At 28.3% G+C, this 19574-nt stretch overlaps 4 protein-coding genes across 4 annotated transcripts; 2 read left to right on the top strand and 2 right to left on the bottom strand.

Annotated features, from left to right (window-relative positions):
• Positions 1-112: 112 nt before the first annotated feature.
• LOC113560552 (peroxisomal biogenesis factor 19) lies at positions 113-1415 on the bottom strand. Its single transcript, XM_026966492.1, has 2 exons — positions 687-1415; positions 113-597 (listed from the first exon to the last, which is right to left on the bottom strand). The coding sequence occupies exons 1-2, from the start codon at positions 1217-1219 to the stop codon at positions 381-383; spliced, it is 750 nt and encodes a 249-aa protein (XP_026822293.1). The 5' UTR covers positions 1220-1415; the 3' UTR covers positions 113-380.
• Positions 1416-1549: 134 nt separating this feature from the next.
• LOC113560553 (E3 ubiquitin-protein ligase RNF181-like) lies at positions 1550-2746 on the top strand. The gene is made up of 4 exons (XM_026966493.1): positions 1550-1741; positions 1816-2022; positions 2081-2190; positions 2256-2746. The coding sequence occupies exons 2-4, from the start codon at positions 1818-1820 to the stop codon at positions 2388-2390; spliced, it is 450 nt and encodes a 149-aa protein (XP_026822294.1). The 5' UTR covers positions 1550-1741; positions 1816-1817; the 3' UTR covers positions 2391-2746.
• Positions 2747-6368: 3622 nt separating this feature from the next.
• On the top strand, positions 6369-11776 carry LOC113560438 (NADH-ubiquinone oxidoreductase 75 kDa subunit, mitochondrial). The gene is made up of 13 exons (XM_026966308.1): positions 6369-6668; positions 6731-6838; positions 6904-7127; positions 7190-7331; positions 7448-7669; positions 7728-7898; positions 7954-8119; positions 8173-8324; positions 9034-9213; positions 9268-9448; positions 10705-10880; positions 10940-11074; positions 11141-11776. Exons 1-13 carry the CDS (start codon positions 6507-6509, stop codon positions 11303-11305), a joined length of 2184 nt encoding a protein of 727 aa, XP_026822109.1. The 5' UTR covers positions 6369-6506; the 3' UTR covers positions 11306-11776.
• Positions 11540-14612, bottom strand: LOC113560439. The gene is made up of 6 exons (XM_026966309.1): positions 14457-14612; positions 13541-14052; positions 13179-13483; positions 12934-13122; positions 11796-12024; positions 11540-11733 (listed from the first exon to the last, which is right to left on the bottom strand). Exons 1-6 carry the CDS (start codon positions 14610-14612, stop codon positions 11670-11672), a joined length of 1455 nt encoding a protein of 484 aa, XP_026822110.1. The 3' UTR covers positions 11540-11669.
• Positions 14613-19574: the final 4962 nt, after the last annotated feature.

Here is a 19574-nt window from a genome sequence, read left to right as displayed (position 1 = left end):
CCATCGTGTTTATTTTTAACGGTGACTTGAATTAAAATATATGACAGACCTATGTATTATACCAGGGTTATGTTACACTTTAAAATTTGTAGATATTATTTAATACTTAAATTATTAAAAGAAAAAAAAAACAAAAAATTTTAGTTTAAAGTACCAAAAATGAAATTATTTGATTTCAATAATATTTAATAAATCAAAATTTTAACAAATTTAGAAAATTTCAATATGATGTATAGTATCTTTAGAAGTTTACCTTTCACACTGGTAAAATCTGCTACCCTTTTACCTATACCCTATATTTATTCAGTCTTCATTTATCGAACTGATAATAAATAAATAAACAAGACTCAATAAAAATAATACTTCAAGATAAACATTTGCTACATGAGAGTACATTGACCAACATTATCAGATATTGGATTGCCATCAGCTACGTCTCTCATTAATTCTTCTGGTGGCTGACCACATTCTTGCATTTTTTTTAACAATTCCATAAGTTCTTTAAACTTTCTAGTTTTAGTGATATCATCATCTGTATCATGTTGATTTTCTAAATGATCACGAACTTCTTTTATACTATTAAACATTTGTGTATACCTAGAATGTTAAATTAAACTTATATAACATATAGTTTTATTAATAAATATGTATTTACTATTTAATTATTATCTATGTCAATAACTTACCTTTCAAACTCTTCTTTATCAGATGTTGATTCATGATCCTCAAGCCATTTTGGGTATTTATCACACAGATCTTTAATAGATGGATAAAGCACTTCTTTGCTCAACAATGGCTGCATAAATTGCATTAACATTGGAAGCATATCTTCATCTAAACTGATATCCTCTTGTATACCCATATTAGCAAACATCGAAGTTAAATCACTTCCCTCAGGTAGATTTTGTTTAGCTTCTGCTAAACTTTTTAATGATTCTTGAATAACCATTTGTAATTCAGATCCTTCATCTCCTAAAATTAGTTCTTGTAGGCCAGCAGCTAATTCTGCTTGATCACTATTCATAAATGTTTTCATTGTTTCTTCAAGACTCTCTTTTAAAAAGTTATCACTTGCATCTAAATTAGTAATTTCAGATATTTTTGATGCATCGTCTGATGCTCTTGATTCATCAGTATTTTCAAAATCTTTGAGAGCATCATCTAGCAATTCGGATAAAGCATTTTGTGTATTCTCCTCTTTTGGTTGGTTTTCAGACATTTTTTAATTAAGTAAGACACAATTAAAAAATAAATGGATTATACAATTAATAATACTTAGAATTATTATTACTATTATTAATTATTCTCAATGTAATCTAAACAATCCACATTTCCATTTGTACAAACTGGTGTAAATAATTATTAATTATCTAAAGAATGCTAAACCATAAGAAATTATGGAATCTCGAGTGCTGACCTTAATACTTAAATAATATTCAGAACATCCCGTTTCAGATGACTAGAACAAACTTGAACTGATAACAAAACATATGTTTTCATATAGATAAGAGATAATAATTTCCATAAATTATAAAGAATATAGCAAAAAAGAGGTTAATAGTTTATGAGTCAATCATGACTTATTAGTTATTAATTTTAACTGAAATAAAAATTCCTTACTGCGTACCACTTTTTACTATTAGTTACTACTTACAACCTATTTGTCATAATTTTATTTGTCTGTCATTTTATAATTTTTATAGAGTATCATAGAACTTATAAATTTCTTCAACAATTCAAGGTATGTAATTAAGTTTAATTGATAAGTATCTATTTGTAGATGACATTAAACTTACATATATTTTAAAAATCTAGTTATGGCAAGCTATTTTGATGAACTTCACGTAGAAGAAGATGAAATGCCTACTGTTCGTACAGAACGGCTAACAAGAGAAACGTTTAGAATGCTTTTTGATCACGATCCAGCACGATATGGTGATATGATCAATTTTCAAAACACACCTCCTGCATCTAAATCAGAAATAGAAAAACTTAGTGCGCCATCATTTGAGGAACTAATAGGTAAAATTTTTATTTCAGAAAAATATATTTTACTGAAAATAATTGTGTTATTTATTAGATGAACAATGTCGAATCTGTTTATGTCAATATGAATTGAATGATAAAGCACTAAATATGCCATGCAGTCATATATTTCACGAAAACTGTTTAAAAACATGGCTGGAAAAAGTAACGAAATAATTGTTTTATATAAATAATTAGACATTTTTAAAATATTTCATTTATTTTTTCAGAGTAATTTTTGTCCACTTTGTAAGTTTGAATTAAAGACTGATAATGAAATCTATGAATTGTATAAGCAAGAGTTAAAAAATCGCCAATCAAGAGAAGATAACATTGCCCAACTTCATGAATCTATGTTTTCATAAAAATTATAATGTATAAACAATAATCATTCATAGTGTGTATAACATAGGTACTTATTTTATATAGTACAGTTAATACAGACATTGTACATTAGTTAAGTGGTTAAAAAATGAAATTTTATGATTTTAATAGGAACATTCAAAACTAATTTTAACATTAAACATTAAACTTTACCTTATAATATTCCAGATTATCATAACTCATAATTATTTCTAACTTTTTTTTAGAAAATCTCATTTCAAATTAAGTTTAGTTTTAAATTTTTATTTTTTACTAAGAACTATATTTTATTCTATAAATTTGTTTCTATATTATTGTATTATTATTATTATTATTAATAAATTACTTTTTTTTATTTATTTTAAACTACCTATTATTTCTAGGAAGACAAATTTCATTCATCGTTGTTCTCAATAATTTTGCTACAAATTATAAATTTAATTAAGCTATCTATTATTTACTATTTGATTATTTCCATTTTATATTAATAGCCTAGCAATGGCATGCATTATTTTATTTTATTTTTTTTTTTTGTAAATGTATTCATATGAGTAATTAAAAATTAAAAAAAATTAAAAATAAATTAAAATAAAGAAAATTATATGATGTAAGATGTAACTATTATAAAAGAAAATAGTATAAGCTGTATGTAAGCTATGAGCAAAGCTGTGCAAATTAGTCATTTTTTTCAACTAGTTAAAGTTATGTTACTTTAATACAAAAACAAACCAAGTTAGAATAGAAATTGGTTTCTGAAATTTACCAATTTTCTAACTTAGTTATTTAGAAGTAAATTTTGTGAAAATACTGACTTAAGTAAGAATAAAAGTTAGAAGTTAGTTTTTTTTGTTTAAAATATACTACATTATATTTTAAAGAGAACCAGTTTTGAGTATTGCTTAAGATTATGATTGATAAATATTTTAATTTATTCATTTTATTTGAGGCGTAAATCATTATTCATTATTGTTATAAAATTATAATAAACTGCTATAATACAATTAAAATAAATTGATTTTTTTTTTTTGCTTGAAAAAAATGGAATATAAAGTTAAATTTTAAATTAATGAACTCTTGACAATTGATTATGTTGTTGAAAAAAAAACAATGTCTTATCAAATTAAAGTTTATAACCATGGACTAGATATACTTGTATATTATTATTATTATTATCATATACCCTGTATCCTAGTCTGTACTTATAACATATTCTATACAATTTGTTGTAATTCCAAAATATATTTAATCATAAGGAACTTGGAAGTAAACTAAGTAACCCATAAGTCCAAGTCAGAATCTCAAATACTATAAGTACACATACACATAGGTACAGAATTTATCTGTATATAATTTAATGAAAATTAAGATAAATATATGTTTAAGTTAACATAATTTAATAATTAATAAACCTCTCAGTAATAGCCAAACGGTTAGATTTAATTTCTAATTATCCCACTGTAGAGCAGCTGTTGTATAGTTGTATATCTAAGGCCAGATTAAAGTGTAGGTGACATTAGGTTAGGTTTTGCCAACAACTAATTGTAAAAATACTTTTTAAAGAGGTGGAATTTTTTGACACTACTGTAAAATATTGAGCCATGATCAATCACTGCCCATTGATCTGATAAGTAAGTTGTATATTATTAGTCGTAGTAATTACTCAACTATTGACTAGTGTTTCTGTAACTGTTCCCCAATGTAAATTTGCTAGGCATCTTCTTGCACTTATTATGTTTAGTATATTTTTACGTTATTTATATTATGTTATTTCTAAGTGAGATTTTCATCAAAAGTTAGCCCTAATATCTTCATTTTTGTAGTGTAATATACTAATATATCTGTTTATTTATTAATTATACCAGCAACTGCAGTCTTCAGCTTCAGCAGAGAGAAGCTTTTCTTTTATTTACGTTTAATTAAACAATTTCATAAAACCGTTAGGTAAAATTTCTATTGAATTGATCATGAAATCGCTAACAACTTTGATTACCTATCAGATGTCATCAAAGATTTTACATCTTTAAAACCAAGACAATTTAATTTTTAAAGTTAAGTTAATAAAAGCTGTATTTTAAATTGTATATTGTATTTTTATCTTATTCAGTATTTCAATATGATTGTATATATTGATAATAAATATTAATAAAATTAATTAAAAACATTATTCACAAATTCTGAAATTCACAATTCAAGATTTGAATTTATTTTAAAAATGCGTATCAATAAATCTACCTATACTATAACATTCTCATTCTTAGCTAACAAAAAAAATTGAATTAATAAGTTTTGTTATTAAAATGATCGAATAATTAAGAATGCAAGAGTTATAGCAATATTTTCCTAAAAAATAAAGTACTATATTATAATCTATATAAAAAGGAATTATTTATGTTTATGTGGTGATTTACAGTATAATAAACCCATTTAACACTTTACACTTATACAATTTCAATTTGACATCTTTTTTTCTAAATTCTAATGCTCACATTCTTTATTACATTACTGTAATACTAATAACTAATTTAAACTCTTTTATGATAAAATGTGAATAAAAATTGGTCATTTTTTATTTAATTTTAATTATACAGAATAAATTGTTAAATTAATAAGTTATTTTCCATTTTTATAATTTTATGGAAGACTGAAATTAATTTATTTAAATTTAAATTTATATAATTAAATCCTTAAGTATTTTTAATATTTTAATATAGTATAGTTTTCTTATGTTATTAAATTAGTATTGTCTTTTCATAGTCCTTAATTTACTAGACCTAGAAACTAAATTGAGTAACTAAAATATATTTATAGTACATGAAATAATGTACAAATATTTTGAGTTTTGAGATAGGTATTTTGGTATTTAACACTTTTAACATATAAATATATTTTTTTTATTATTAACATTCCCTCCCTTTTCTATGTAGAATTTTTCTAGAACATTTTTTTTAACTTGAGGGCCCCAAAAGAAATTGTGCACTTGGCCCTAATTTTATTAAATCAAGCCTTGTCTGCGATCCGACATAGTCTGTTTGCCGACCTGATAGGAGGTTTTATTTTGTTAAAATATTTTTTTCCCGATGATATTTGACAACTTGATTTAAGTTTTAACACGTAATTCGACTTAAATTTTTTTTACTGTAAAACAGCATCAGATTTTCTATATCAGGAGGTATAATAAACCGCCGAAGGGGATTGCCCAGCACAAGTGTCGACTTGCATCGGTTAAGGACTGATAGTTAGACACCCTATTACCATTTTTAGTATTTTTTTTTTACTATTAAAAAAAAAAAATCGGGTACGCCACATAATATAATTGAAATACACAATTTCATCCATGCACCACCCTTATCGTCCGCGATCCGACGCAGGACTGCCTACCTATTAGGTTTAGATGCGTGTAAAATGCACTTCCCTGATGATTATTATTCTAAGCTTAATACTCAAACATGGCAATCGACTTTAACATTTTATACTGCAACACAGCTTCAGACTTTCGACGTCAGGAATCAGGTATCGATTGAGGGCTAATAGGTAGATACTCAATTACAATTGTCGGCATGTTTTTATTATTTTGGAATTCAAAAAAGAACCAGGCATGCGATGGGAGAAACTTTTACACCGAATGATAACTGATAAGTTATAGAAAACTCATAAAAACGGTAATCGACTTTATCACATTCTTAGTGATCAATTTCTAGACACTCGATAGACTAGTTTTTTGGTCTATGCACCCGATCGCCATTCCCTACCGATTAGCCTTCCCTATTTTCACTCAACCACCTCGAAGGCGGTTTCTAAACACTGAAATCGAGTTTTACCAGCCCCTAGTTATAATAATAATTAATTAAAGACTGCTATACAATCACACATACTACTTTATTATCTATGGAAGTGGTATTATATTTTTGGTATAATGTGGTATCAAAATATCATATGATTATTATCATTTGAACTTGGTTTGATTTCCATCAAACTATTTTATTTCTTCTACTAGGTTCACCGATATTACATTTAGTCGGTGTACATATTAGTGCAAAAGTGTATTTTCATTTATGTGAAGTGAAATTAAAAACTCATTGAGAAAAAAAAAACCTGTTCATTAGATTCCATTTATTAACATGTTTCGGTCAACGCTTCAGCGTACTGTGCCTTGTATTCGTTTGGCGGTTACATCAGGGCAATTTCGACCAAATTCTAATACTCCAGCTCCACCATCCAAACTTGAAGTATTCATAGATGATAAAAAAGTTCTTGTAGATCCCGGAACAACAGTATTACAGGTAAAGTAATTTGATAAATTGTTGTAATCATGAAGAAATATTTAACAAATGTGGTTATTTAGGCTGCTGCACTTGCTGGTGTAGAAATTCCACGCTTCTGTTATCATGAACGTTTAGCTGTTGCTGGAAACTGTAGGATGTGTTTAGTTGAAGTTGAAAGGTCACCTAAGGTATGTTCACAACTGTATTATATAATTATATAAATAATAACTAATGTTGTTATTATTTTATTTAGCCAGTTGCTGCATGTGCCATGCCAGTGATGAACGGATGGAAAATTAAAACAAACTCTGAATTAACTCGTAAAGCTCGTGAAGGTGTTATGGAATTTTTGTTGATGAATCATCCCCTAGATTGTCCTATTTGTGATCAAGGAGGTGAATGTGATTTACAAGATCAGAGTATGGCATTTGGTAGTGATAGATCTCGTTTTGTTGACATAGATTTTAGTGGAAAAAGGTATTTTATTATTTTAAATTAAAATACATAAATTTAAATTATTAATTACTAATAATATATAGGGCTGTTGAAGATAAAGATATTGGACCTCTTGTTAAAACTATAATGACACGTTGTATACACTGTACAAGATGTATTCGTTTTGCTTCGGAAGTAGCTGGTGTTGATGATCTAGGAACAACAGGGCGAGGTTCAGATATGCAGGTATAATATCTTAAAAATTTTGATCACTTGTGTGTTGTATGAATCAATAAATTAGATTCAGTATTCATTATAATAAATCATTCATTGATTTGATTTATTTTATTTTTACTTTTTAGGTTGGAACTTATATAGAAAAAATGTTCTTGTCTGAACTCAGTGGTAATGTAATAGATTTGTGCCCAGTTGGAGCATTAACCAGTAAACCATACTCATTTTCTGCACGTCCGTGGGAGACTAGAAAAACTGATAGTATAGATGTTTTAGATGCACTAGGAAGCAATATTGTTGTTTCTACTAGAGCTGGTGATGTTATGAGAATTTTGCCACGTTTAAATGAAGTAATTTAGTATGATCCCAGTATTATTTTCATTAGTTAATATAATTTTGTTATTTTAGGATATTAATGAAGAATGGTTATCAGACAAATCACGTTTCTCGTATGATGGACTTAAACGCCAAAGATTGATCACTCCATTAATTAAAGACAATAAAGGAAATTTAGTACCAGTTGAATGGGAAGATGCATTAGTAGCAACATCTAGAGCATTAATTAGTGCTAATGGAAATGTAATAGTAAAGTAAAATTGATTTTATATATTGTAATTTATTCTTGTTATTTTAGATTGTGGGTGTAAGTGGCGGTTTATCAGATGCTGAATCTATGATAGCATTAAAAGACTTGCTCAACAGATTAGGAAGTGAAGAATTATACACAGAAGAACCATTTCCAATGACTGGTTCTGGTACTGACCTGAGATCTTCATACATATTAAATAGCAGTATTTCTGGTATGTATTATTTGTATAAGCTAATTAAAAGCTACTTTTAAATTTATTTTTAGGATTAGAACAAGCTGATCTGGTGTTATTAATTGGAACCAACCCACGATATGAAGCCCCTTTGTTAAACACTCGTATTCGTAAATCTTATGTACATAATGACCTGGAAATAGCATTATTAGGACCTAAAGTTGACCTATCCTATGATTACGAGGTAAGTTAGTTTTTAATATTATTTTTTACTAGTAATTCCGAGCACTTATTGCTTTGTTTAAAAAAAATAAAAACTGTGCTTGAAACAAGTACTCGTGAATAAAGTGAAACTTCTCTCAGTCATACAACAGATATTAGGTGGATATTGGAATAAAATAAAAATAATACACTACAATTTTGTTTTCACTAGAACTGTATTTTTAATTTATTATAATAAGTAATTTTTTAACTTTAAGTCAATAACAAATAATAATAATAATAATTTAATAATAATATTATCAATAATAAATTGCTAGGTCTATGACGGCTAACCATACCCTACCGCCGTTTTTTTTTCTACCCTCTGTAAAGAAGTTTCTCTTTAAAAAAATCAAGATAATCGGAGGAATAGTTTCAGAGAACATGCATGATAAAAATTTTCATTTTCACATTTATGTTTATGTAGTCAGTGCATGCCAATAAATCAATAAATCAACCCATTTTTTTTAGAATTGATTGACAAATATTATTAATCATAACCAAATATAACCCATGTCACTCAGGAATTAATATAGCTTTCTACAGGTGAAAGAATTTTCAAAATTGGTTTAGTAGTTTCAGAGATTACTTCCTACAAGCTCACAAACTTACAAACTTTACCTCTTTATAATATTATTATTATTATTATTGTTATATCATATATTATGTATAGATATAGATTTTATAATTAGTATTTAGGTGAATCTCCTGCAATACTCAAGGATTTAGCTGAAAAAAGACACGCATTTTTTGCTAAACTATCTAAAGCTAAGCGTCCAGTCATAATTTTAGGAGCTCAACAATTTGAACAGGACGATGGTGCTATACTTTTGGCCCAGGCACAGCAGCTTTCTCAAGAATTAGCAAAAAATGTAATTTATTTATTTAATATTTTATAATTAATACTAATAGAAAAAAAAAATTAGGCTGAAAAGGGATGGAAAATTCTTAATGTATTGCAACAAGTTGCTGGACAAGTGGCTGCATTAGATTTAGGTTTTAAGCCTAATCATAATCTACCTGCTGCCAAAGTACTTTATTTATTAGGAGCTGACAATGAATCATTAACAAAGTGCAAGCCTGCTGGAACCACTGTTATATATCAAGGTAAACATATTTTATATTTAGAAGCATAATTACTTAAGATATTTTGTATATATGAAAAACTATAAATAGCTGTTCCCATAGGCGTAACTAATCCTTTAACTAAGGGGGGGGGAGCTAAATTCCTAAAAATGTTTTATAGCAAATTTTTTAATTATTTATTGTTTCTATTGGTGTTTATAACCGATATGAATGATTAATCATTAATATAAAACAATTTTTGTTATATGGTAGATAAAAATAAAGTTTAAACTAATATGTTTATATGCACATACATTTACCCAAAAATTCTGGGGGGCTGAAGCCCACCCGAGCTCCCCTATGTTATGCTTATGGCCATTCCATATTTATAGGATACCATTGACATTATACTATTAGGCATAACTAGTTATAGCAGTCTGATTTGAATATGTTGCTATTGGTGTATAATGTAGACTGTACATGTGCGCAAGAATTTCTCAATTATAATTATACTATTCAGTGTGTATAGACACTACAATTCCAATCACTCTTCTATAATACCTATAGTATCATCATAAAACGTATGATAAAAATGTATTTATTACATATTTGTAATTTAAGCACAATGATTGGAGTCATTACAAGATTCAAACCTACCCATTCCCTGTAAGAATGCTCCATATTTTAGTATGTCTATGGATAATATAAAACTAATCAAAGTATACACAGGATTTGTATTACTAAATAATATAACTAAGTGAAATTATTAATACAAATTATAAAAAAATCATAGTTATTTTGATTAAAATTGTAATATTTGAAACTTGTAATAAATTAATTTATATGATAAATAATATGTATACATATGTAAAATTTATATAACTGAGGTAGCAAACTAGCAAAACAACTAATTATGATGTATATTTTGATCTTAGAAATTGGATGGCTTTGTTAACCTGTATATATCTGTAATGGTTATATTATTTGTTAAAATATATATTTATTACTTTAATATACAAATTAGTCAATGATGTATATGTGATTGTTGTTATAACAGGTTATCACTTGTTAATAATTTTTTAATTTTTATTTATATGGTCTTAAAAATACATTTTAAATATATTTTATAAGTTTTATGTATTGTAAAGGAACAATGTTTAATGATTATTCTTGTCTAAGAAATTTGGCAAACTTGCGATGTAAGATTATATATCATTATATTTTATGGAAATATATTATTTATTTCAAGATAATAGTTTATTTTAATATTTTTTTTTAAATATTTAATTTTCTTATAGGACATCACGGAGATGCTGGAGCAGCTATTGCCGATATTGTACTTCCAGGTGCTGCCTATACAGAAAAACAGGCAACCTATGTAAATACCGAAGGTCGTGCACAACAAACATTGATGGCTGTGCAGCCACCAGGAATGGCACGTTCAGACTGGAAAATTATCAGAGCAATTTCTGAAGTAAGATTTTATCATGTGTTTAATAATTTATTTATTTATATATTGTATTTTATCATTAGTTTGTGGGTGTAAAACTTCCCTATGACACTTTAAATGAGGTACGTGACCGTATAACTGATGTTTGTCCAAGCATGACCAGATATGGAGACCTAGAAGAAGCAAACTTTTTGGTTCAAGCTTCAGATTTGTCTAAAGTAATTAAGTCCATTGTTCATCACTATAATTATTTTATTGTAATATATTAACGTTTGTTGTTTTAGGATTTATCTTCCCAGACTGCTAGTACCCCTTTAAATGTTAAACAAATTGCTCTAGAAGACTTCTATATGACCGATTCTATTAGTAGATCATCACCCACTATGGCTAAATGCATACAGGCTGTTAGAAAACAAAAAGAATCAAAATATTATGAAAGCCGAGCTTAAATGAAAAATTATAATGGGCTTGCATTAATAAATTCCAAGTCTTTTATGTAAGCATATGAAGGTAATAATTTTAGAATTTAGAATGTTATAAATTTTTTAGCCATGTAAAATATATCATATGGATAAAAAAAATTCTAGCAAATATTATTTGTCTTTATTATCTGAACTTTATTTGTATTTGTGTTAATAAAGTATTTTAAATTTCAAACATAATGTTATAATGATAATTATTTTATGTTTACAATAAATTTCTCTAATAATAATATAAATATGTTTTGATTATAGTAAATTCACAACAAGATTTATCTGAATAATACTGTTACACATAAAATAACATTTTTCTATGAATATTCCATGTATATGCTTAAATATCTCTCCAGGCCATAACAATCTTTTGAAATGGAACAAATTGTCCATTATTGATTCCACTGAAAACATTAATATATATTAAATTAATTATTACAATAAAACTGTATTTTATTTAACTTACCACTCAAAATATCTGATCCCATTCAAAGATCCATCACAGTCACCAATCTTTTGATCAAATTGTACTCCTATTAATGGCTCTGTCATAGTCGCTACATGACCTATATATCGCAGCCGCCCACCTACTACTTTACCAAAGCTTGTAATAACTTTGACATAGGCGTTCAATTGAAGATCATAAATGGACTTTGGCAAATATGGCTTACCATACACTTTCATTGAACAACATTCTAAAATTATATGTATTTACTTTTCTACTAATTTTTTATAAAGTTATTTTATTTTAAATATTAAGTACTGTTTTTAGTAATCGTTCAATATGTGACTTATCAGACTGCGTGATCTACTTGTATTTGAAATGGAAGACTCGATACCAAGAAGTATCCATGGGTGGCCAATTTTTCTTTTCTTAAGTAGAAAAGTTTTCTTTATATTATCATGCCATTTATATTACTATTAGTTTCATTATTTTGTGGTTAATGGTTTAATGATAACTCAAAAATTAATTTTTTTGGATTGAATAATTATTATAATTCCATTTAATTCAACATCTAACATTTCAATAGTATTATTATACACAAAGTGAACGAATGACTAAACACGTACTGATAAGTACTTAGATAATAAGCATATTATATTTTTATCACAGACTATATGAAAATATATTTTTATTTTAATTAAATAAAACATGGCAGGATTACTAATATTTACCATTGAAATCTACTAGAGAATTCTTAATTTTTTTTTAATATTTATAAAAGTTATTTAAATTAATAATGAAACTTCCTATATGTATAAAAATATTTTATTTTGAAGATTTGCTTACTACTTCCTTAATATACCATAATGTAAGTAATATTATTTTCATATAGTTTGTGATAGCATTGGCAAATGTAGAATAAGTTAGAATAATGGTTATCTGTAGGTAAAAACAGGCAGTTAAATAATAAAATTATAAAAATAAGCAAACATATATAGGCCGTTTATAATAGATATAACTACTGTCTCTACATATAGTTCTCATCTTGGTAAGTTACATATTAATATGACGTTTTCATTTTAATAAAATATTTATTTATATAAAATATTTTATAAGATTGAAAGAAATTTTTTTTTTTAAATAAAAATTGATTTCTAACCTAGGTTATTATGATACGGTTCTGAATAACGTCTGTGTTTTTTGCATTCCTTGACATTTATGGGACATCCAGTGATCAGACAGTCTATAGCATTACGAACAACACATTCAGATTCTTCTATAAGTGAATCAGTTGAGTCTCCTTCTGATTTTCTTAAATCTGGCATTGACAAACGCAATTTCCCTGATTCTAAATTATTTTTAAAATTAGTCTTTTTCATTCAACTAGGTAAAAAGTAATCTGACCTTTAAATGATACTCTGTTTTTGATTTTCTTTGGTGCTTCATCTTCTGCTTTTAATGTAGCAGTAGATGAATACTTCACATCTTGTAATGATGCGCATGGTTCACATGGAACACTTGCTGATCGCCGGCATTTAGTAGGCGAAGATGGTATCGACGACCATGATGCATTGTGCCGTGCCTCTAATGACATAACTGATGGTCTTACTTGACACCGGTAACATGACGAATGCACTGAAAATACCGAACCAAAATCATATCGTGAAGATGATGAACCAACAGAAAAATAACCAGGACTTCGTGGAAATCTATACAAAAATAAATAAAAATTAATCTTAATACTAAACTAACATTGTAAGTAATACTTTGATCTTGATGGTTCACGAGTGAGAGGTCCTGGTTGCCGACACAAATGATCAACACTCCTTGACAACTCTGGCACCATACTTGTAAAATTAATATCTGACAACATGACCCTTCTTGATTCTGTAGTCTTTTTAGATACACGCAAACATTGTTTGCGTGTATTCTTGTCAACTGGTACAATAAATTTGGATGGTAACGTTGTGTTTGGTGATGTAGTCTTGGCTTGATTAACAAGAAATCCTTCGGAGCGCCATTGTAGAGGCAAAGCAGTGATGTCTGTCTGCGCTTCAACTTCTTGAGTTTTTAGTGTAATGTCCTTTAAAATAGGTCGTAAGGGACTAAGATATTTAGAATTTGTCATTTCTTTGGCATTTGCTCCGCACTTTGATATATCAGTTTCCAAAACATTATCTATAGACACAAGATCTTCATTAGGTGACACATTCATAGTGTCATCTGTTGTAAATATTAACTCAATCTCATCGGTTTCTTCTGAATTTTGACACACAATCTAAATATATCAGGAAAATATGATAAAATATATTTTTTTTTAACGAAGCACCATAATATTTAAATGATAAATTAAGCATTGTAAGAACAATTGGTTGAACTCTGCATATTGAGCCAAAGAAAAAATACTAATCAATATACACCTATAATACATATATATATAAGTTTCAATACCTATATAATATATAGATAAATAAATCACTGCCTAACATTTTATAACAAAAATGTTCAATGTCATATCTATTCAATTAATTAACTAGTCGCTTGAATATTTTGTGGAGACATAATACATACACGCATACAATAAAACTCATATAGTCATATTTAATAAATTGGATTAAATTGAATTTAATTCAATAATCCACGAAACCATCAAAATATTCAAAATATTAAATTTGTGGGTACCTTTTTATCATCCATGGTGCCACAAGATTTTCTGACCAATTCGAGTTCCGCTTTTGACCGTTCAAGAGCCGTTCTCAGGGCAATTACTGTCTTATGTAATGACCGCACAGTGTCCAAATCAAAAAGACTTCCTTCTTCGCCGCCGTTAGTAGCCATTGACACGACTCAGTCATTATAAATGGCGTACCATAATACTACGCGCTCGGAAGTCAGGGGCGGTCAAAACAAAAACATCACAAAATAGTATGCTACGTACTGAAAACTGTGGGCCGCGGGCCGCGGCGCACATCCAAAGTATTGATTTAATTTTAGTCATACAACGACGTCATGGAGATCGCACAGGTAATACGTTTTTATTCCATGACAGCATGTCAAGTCGCTGTTTCGAACTTTCAAATCATTACCTAAGTACGTACAACTTTTATTACTATTATGAAATAATCACTAATTACTCGAAAAATAAAATCTCATCAATTAACGAATTAATCTATTTTATTTGTGAATAGCCAATACACATTATATTACACGCTACACACTTAATCGCTCAACATTTTAACAATACCTATTTTATTATTATAAATTATAATGTCTATCCTATCTAAATGTTTTGTTATAAATATGTCATTTATCATGCCTGTGGATTATGCAAAATATTGTGCTCTTATTTTATTATCCGTTTGTAAAAATATTATATTTTTTAAATACATTTATTATACAAACTTTTTACATAAGTTCAATAATTTTATTAACGAACAGGAAAAATAATTATTCAACTTAAATTAGTAAATAATAAAATAATATTCTTAAATTAAATTGGTCAAGACATCAGACACATATATAATATATATATGAACAAAATATAGAACTATAAAAATAAATATAAAATACACGGAGGCCATAGGGCATATTTTAGTAAATTATATTTTTTTAAATTTTTTTTTATTCTTAAATAGTATTATATATTGTTGGTACAATAAACATGAGTGCTAAGTACGTGGACATATTATATTATACTTTTTTGAAGAAAGTAGAAATCATTGAGTGATTGAACGACAACACTTCGGCTGGTATTTATTGTTTATATTATTTATATTTTATGAACATATTGCATATTATGTCATTATACCATTATATTTAAAATCTATGCATCTCAGTGTACATTGTGGTAAGATTCTAACTGATGCTTATGGTTGTATCAGGGGCAGACTCAGAGGAGGGTTTGGTTGGTCATATCATCTAACCCAGTTTTTTTCTCAGTAAAATGTGGCCCTTCAAAATTACAAACTCTATAAATAGGTATTAAATATGTACAATACTATAATAATCAAAAATTAAATAATATGAAATAATAACAATAATAATTTATAAAATGTACACAGACTTAAGAATATTTCTATAAAATATATTATCATAAAGATAAATGTATAAATATTAAATGTATTATGATGTATAGAAAGACCGACGCATATCGTTTTACTCGTCATACAGGTGTTATGTCAATCAATCATGTTGACAAATAAACTAAGCAATGTTAATATTTGGTGACCATTTATATGATGCAGCCACTATGAAGCGCTAGTGTAGAAATGATGCAAAGGTGGTGGCCCTTTCATCATTGCGTTGTCGCTGTATTCCTACACAATGTCACGTCCAGTTTTATATAATACTTTATACTTACCTATATCAGCTATATTATTTGACATAATATTCTGCGACTAACTATAGTTATAAAAAAAAACAAAATCATTTTTGTCAAAAACTGGTCTTGCGTAAAAATTTCTGTTTTCAATTCAATTTTTAAAAAATACTAAAAATTTTCATTTTTGACCACAAAAATATAAACTAAATCCAAATTTATATCCAAAACTCCATGCTCACTCCTAAGTTAAGGATCATTTTAAATTTTTAAATGATACATAATTGTCGGATTCAGAAGTTACGGTTACTGTTCGACGGAGCCTACCTCAAAGAAGAGTGTGACCGAGACAGGCGGAATCTTGTGGGATAATGTAGAATTTGGGTACCCTGATTTTATGTCTTCCCCGTGAGAGACGTTCATGAAGTTGGCCCACCGACATCGCACAATCCATACAAAATCTATACCAAAATTTTGCGAGTAATTTGCTAGAATTTGCTAGTCATTTCATCCTCCCCTGTTCAAGGGTGGGTCAACTTCAGGTAGCCCACCCACCTTATTCAAAACAATTCAAATCAGTATCAAAAGTTTCGTCTCAATTGCTAGTATTTGCGGGTCCACTCCCGGAATTTGCTAGTCCTCAAAATAGTACCGGGTCGGTATTAACCGCCCGACAAGGAAGAGAGTTGTCGTTGATCGACGCTCATTCAGTCATGTAGCATGATGCCGCGGACGTCTGCAGCGTACACTTAACACTATACGCGATGGTACTTCGAACAACCAGATAGTGTCATGCGCAGGGTCTTATGTGGCACACCACATTACTCTACCCCCAGCCACAATCTGCCGTAGACGGACGAAACCGAGCTGGCAGTGGTCGGTGAGCTTAGATCGTCGTCGCATGTCTAGACGGTTGAGGAGCTTCGCGTATGTTCCCCACCAATGCCATACCGTATTGCCACAAGTGGTGGATTACCTCGAGCCACTCGAAAGTGCTAGGACCAAAGGGCGCGGGTACGGCAACGGCGGAACGCGTCGTGGTTACCGATTTGATGGGGCGTACAAAAAGATTTGACCGGCCAGCATTATCTACAGGCACGTAGCTAGAATATTTCTACTAAGGGGGCCAATAATTGTTGGCCCTTTTATTATTTTTCATAATTTTTCACAATGAAATACTTGTAGAGGGCTTTTCCCTCACACTCTTCATTAGGCGGTATGCCATATAAAGAATCTTATTAATTTATAATTTACTTTTGGTTAGTATAGTTGATTAAAAAAAAATGTATTCTCAACAAGTGTACTCATTAAAGTCTTACAAAAATTAAATAGTGCATGATTAAAAAAAAAACCAACGATTAACGATATTTAAAAATAACAAAAACTAAAACCAGTAAAACCGACCATTAAATTAAATTTATAATTGGTTGTTTATGGCCCATGTAAGATTCAGAGTTAATTAAAATAAAAATGACTGAACCACCATAGTAGATTCAAAACTTCCAAAGTAAAAGTTTCTATCGTTTCTGACGCGTAAACTCGTAGGTTAGTTATATATAGGTAACAAGTATAAATATTTATCATATTTATACTTAACCTCCATAAAGTATTTTGAAATATCTTTGTTGTTTTATCAAAAAAATTAAAAATTAAAAATATTTAATCGGAGAGTGAAGTAAAATGAATAAATATAAGTAAGGAGATGTTTTAAATAATTTTTAGGATATGATTTGTAGTATACTCCAAATATGTAGGTAACAAAAAAATTGAAATTTGAAGTAGCTGTAACTTTTAAACTATTTGGACAAATACAGCTTTGAAAACGTAGTATTATAGCTACAATTATTAAGTTATAGTCACTTGCCTCACGTTTAAATAACAGTGGTATTAATATTTTTTAACAGCAGATTTTGCTCTTACCCCGTGCCAAGATACAAGTGCGACATTTATTTTTTTTTTTTATATTTTTAATCGTAAAAATTTTTTAAGAATATTATTCACAATTTTGACAGTGGATTTAGATGTAACACTCTTATATTATTATATTTTTTATTGGAGGGGGGGCGATACCGGGCGAACATTTTTTCTGGTGGGGCATTTATGTACGACTACTTGATCACCCATTAATTTATTAATACCATATTTTCAGGAAAGTATTAGTAAAAATGTTTTGGATATAAGGTATAATGTGTTATATTTCAAAATAAATAATTACAAAATATATCTAGTTTATTATTATCACAAATGTATTACCTACTGTAAAACTTCAAATTGCCTTTGTTTTCTTTTATTCGTATGTGGTATGTAACAATACATATAACTTTTTATTTTTTTATGTATGAGATTTTAGAAAGTGTGCTGTTAGTTTGTTAGTATTAATTCTATTATAATTTATAAGCATATTTACTTCTAAATGTGCAAAAAAAGCATATTTAATTCAGTTAAACTTAAAATAATATAACATAAGTCTAAAAACTCTTTAAAGTAATTAATACTATTTTATATATTATATAATTATTATAATAATGGTTTACAATTTATTTATTTACTTACATATTTTTAATATTAAATTATAGGAGGCAAGGGAAAGGCAAAATTAAATGTTGGGAGACACTTGCCACCCTGAACCCCGTGTAGTGTCGCCCCTGATGGAGGACTGAATTTGAGGCACCATGTGATGTTGATATACGAGCTTAGGTTAGGTTATTAATGACTCCGAACTTGAACTTTTTTTGTGAAGCGAAATCTAAAATTGTTGTCTATTTGATTTATAACTTCTCTGTTTCACGTTATCAGACATCAATTGTAATATAATATATAACACTTTATTTAACTTTATTAACCCATTATCCTCTATAGAACTCATCCACGATTTACCTCAGTGGTGGATATAAGGCCCCCGCATTGGCATAAGTTAAATACACATTTAAAATTATTGTCTATATGTATTTGTTAATTACTGAAAAAATTAAAGTTTGCGTTTTGGACTATACCCCCCTCCCAAAAAAAAAAAAAATTAAATCCTGGATCCACCACTGATTCACCCATTCCATTAAAGAACTAAGACGTGAAACAATCGCATCACATGACATATGAGTTCGGCGTTACTGTATAGTATTATTAGTATTATGGTCTGCATACAGTATATCTGTATATTATATAATAATATTAAATTTTGTTTTGACGTTTTGTAGCTAAATAATAAATACTAAATAGCAGAGTGCCTTGAATCTTGATAGGGACCATAGACATATATAAACAAGAGACACCATCTCTATTAAGGCACTCTACTAAAAACGACATTGCTGTTCGGAGTGCATTCTGGTGGATGAAACAATTATGGATAATTTTTATCAGCACTTTTATCAGACTTTTGTAGCACTTTTACAATGATAACATTTAAAATACAGAAAACTCAAAACTTACTGTGTTCATGATCAAATGTTTGTAAACATAATATAATTATTTAATATTAATTGAAC

This window comes from Rhopalosiphum maidis, chromosome 1 (assembly GCF_003676215.2).
Source record: "Rhopalosiphum maidis isolate BTI-1 chromosome 1, ASM367621v3, whole genome shotgun sequence".
Classification (NCBI taxonomy): Eukaryota; Metazoa; Arthropoda; class Insecta; order Hemiptera; family Aphididae; genus Rhopalosiphum; species Rhopalosiphum maidis.
This window is presented reverse-complemented; position numbering and strand designations above follow the sequence as displayed.

Coding starts and splice junctions, on each gene's coding strand:
- LOC113560439 (XM_026966309.1), bottom strand. CDS start 14,612: ATGGCTACTAACGGCGGCGAAGAAGGAAGTCTTTTTGATTTGGACACT. Junction 13,484..13,540: donor CGTGAACCATCAAGATCAAA/GTATTACTTACA, acceptor ATTTTTGTATAG/ATTTCCACGAAGTCCTGGTT. Junction 13,123..13,178: donor AAACAGAGTATCATTTAAAG/GTCAGATTACTT, acceptor AAAATAATTTAG/AATCAGGGAAATTGCGTTTG.
- LOC113560438 (XM_026966308.1), top strand. CDS start 6,507: ATGTTTCGGTCAACGCTTCAGCGTACTGTGCCTTGTATTCGTTTGGCG. Junction 6,669..6,730: donor CCGGAACAACAGTATTACAG/GTAAAGTAATTT, acceptor GTGGTTATTTAG/GCTGCTGCACTTGCTGGTGT. Junction 9,449..10,704: donor AACCACTGTTATATATCAAG/GTAAACATATTT, acceptor ATTTTCTTATAG/GACATCACGGAGATGCTGGA.
- LOC113560553 (XM_026966493.1), top strand. CDS start 1,818: ATGGCAAGCTATTTTGATGAACTTCACGTAGAAGAAGATGAAATGCCT. Junction 2,023..2,080: donor ATCATTTGAGGAACTAATAG/GTAAAATTTTTA, acceptor GTTATTTATTAG/ATGAACAATGTCGAATCTGT. Junction 2,191..2,255: donor TAAAAACATGGCTGGAAAAA/GTAACGAAATAA, acceptor TTATTTTTTCAG/AGTAATTTTTGTCCACTTTG.
- LOC113560552 (XM_026966492.1), bottom strand. CDS start 1,219: ATGTCTGAAAACCAACCAAAAGAGGAGAATACACAAAATGCTTTATCC. Junction 598..686: donor GATAAAGAAGAGTTTGAAAG/GTAAGTTATTGA, acceptor TTAACATTCTAG/GTATACACAAATGTTTAATA.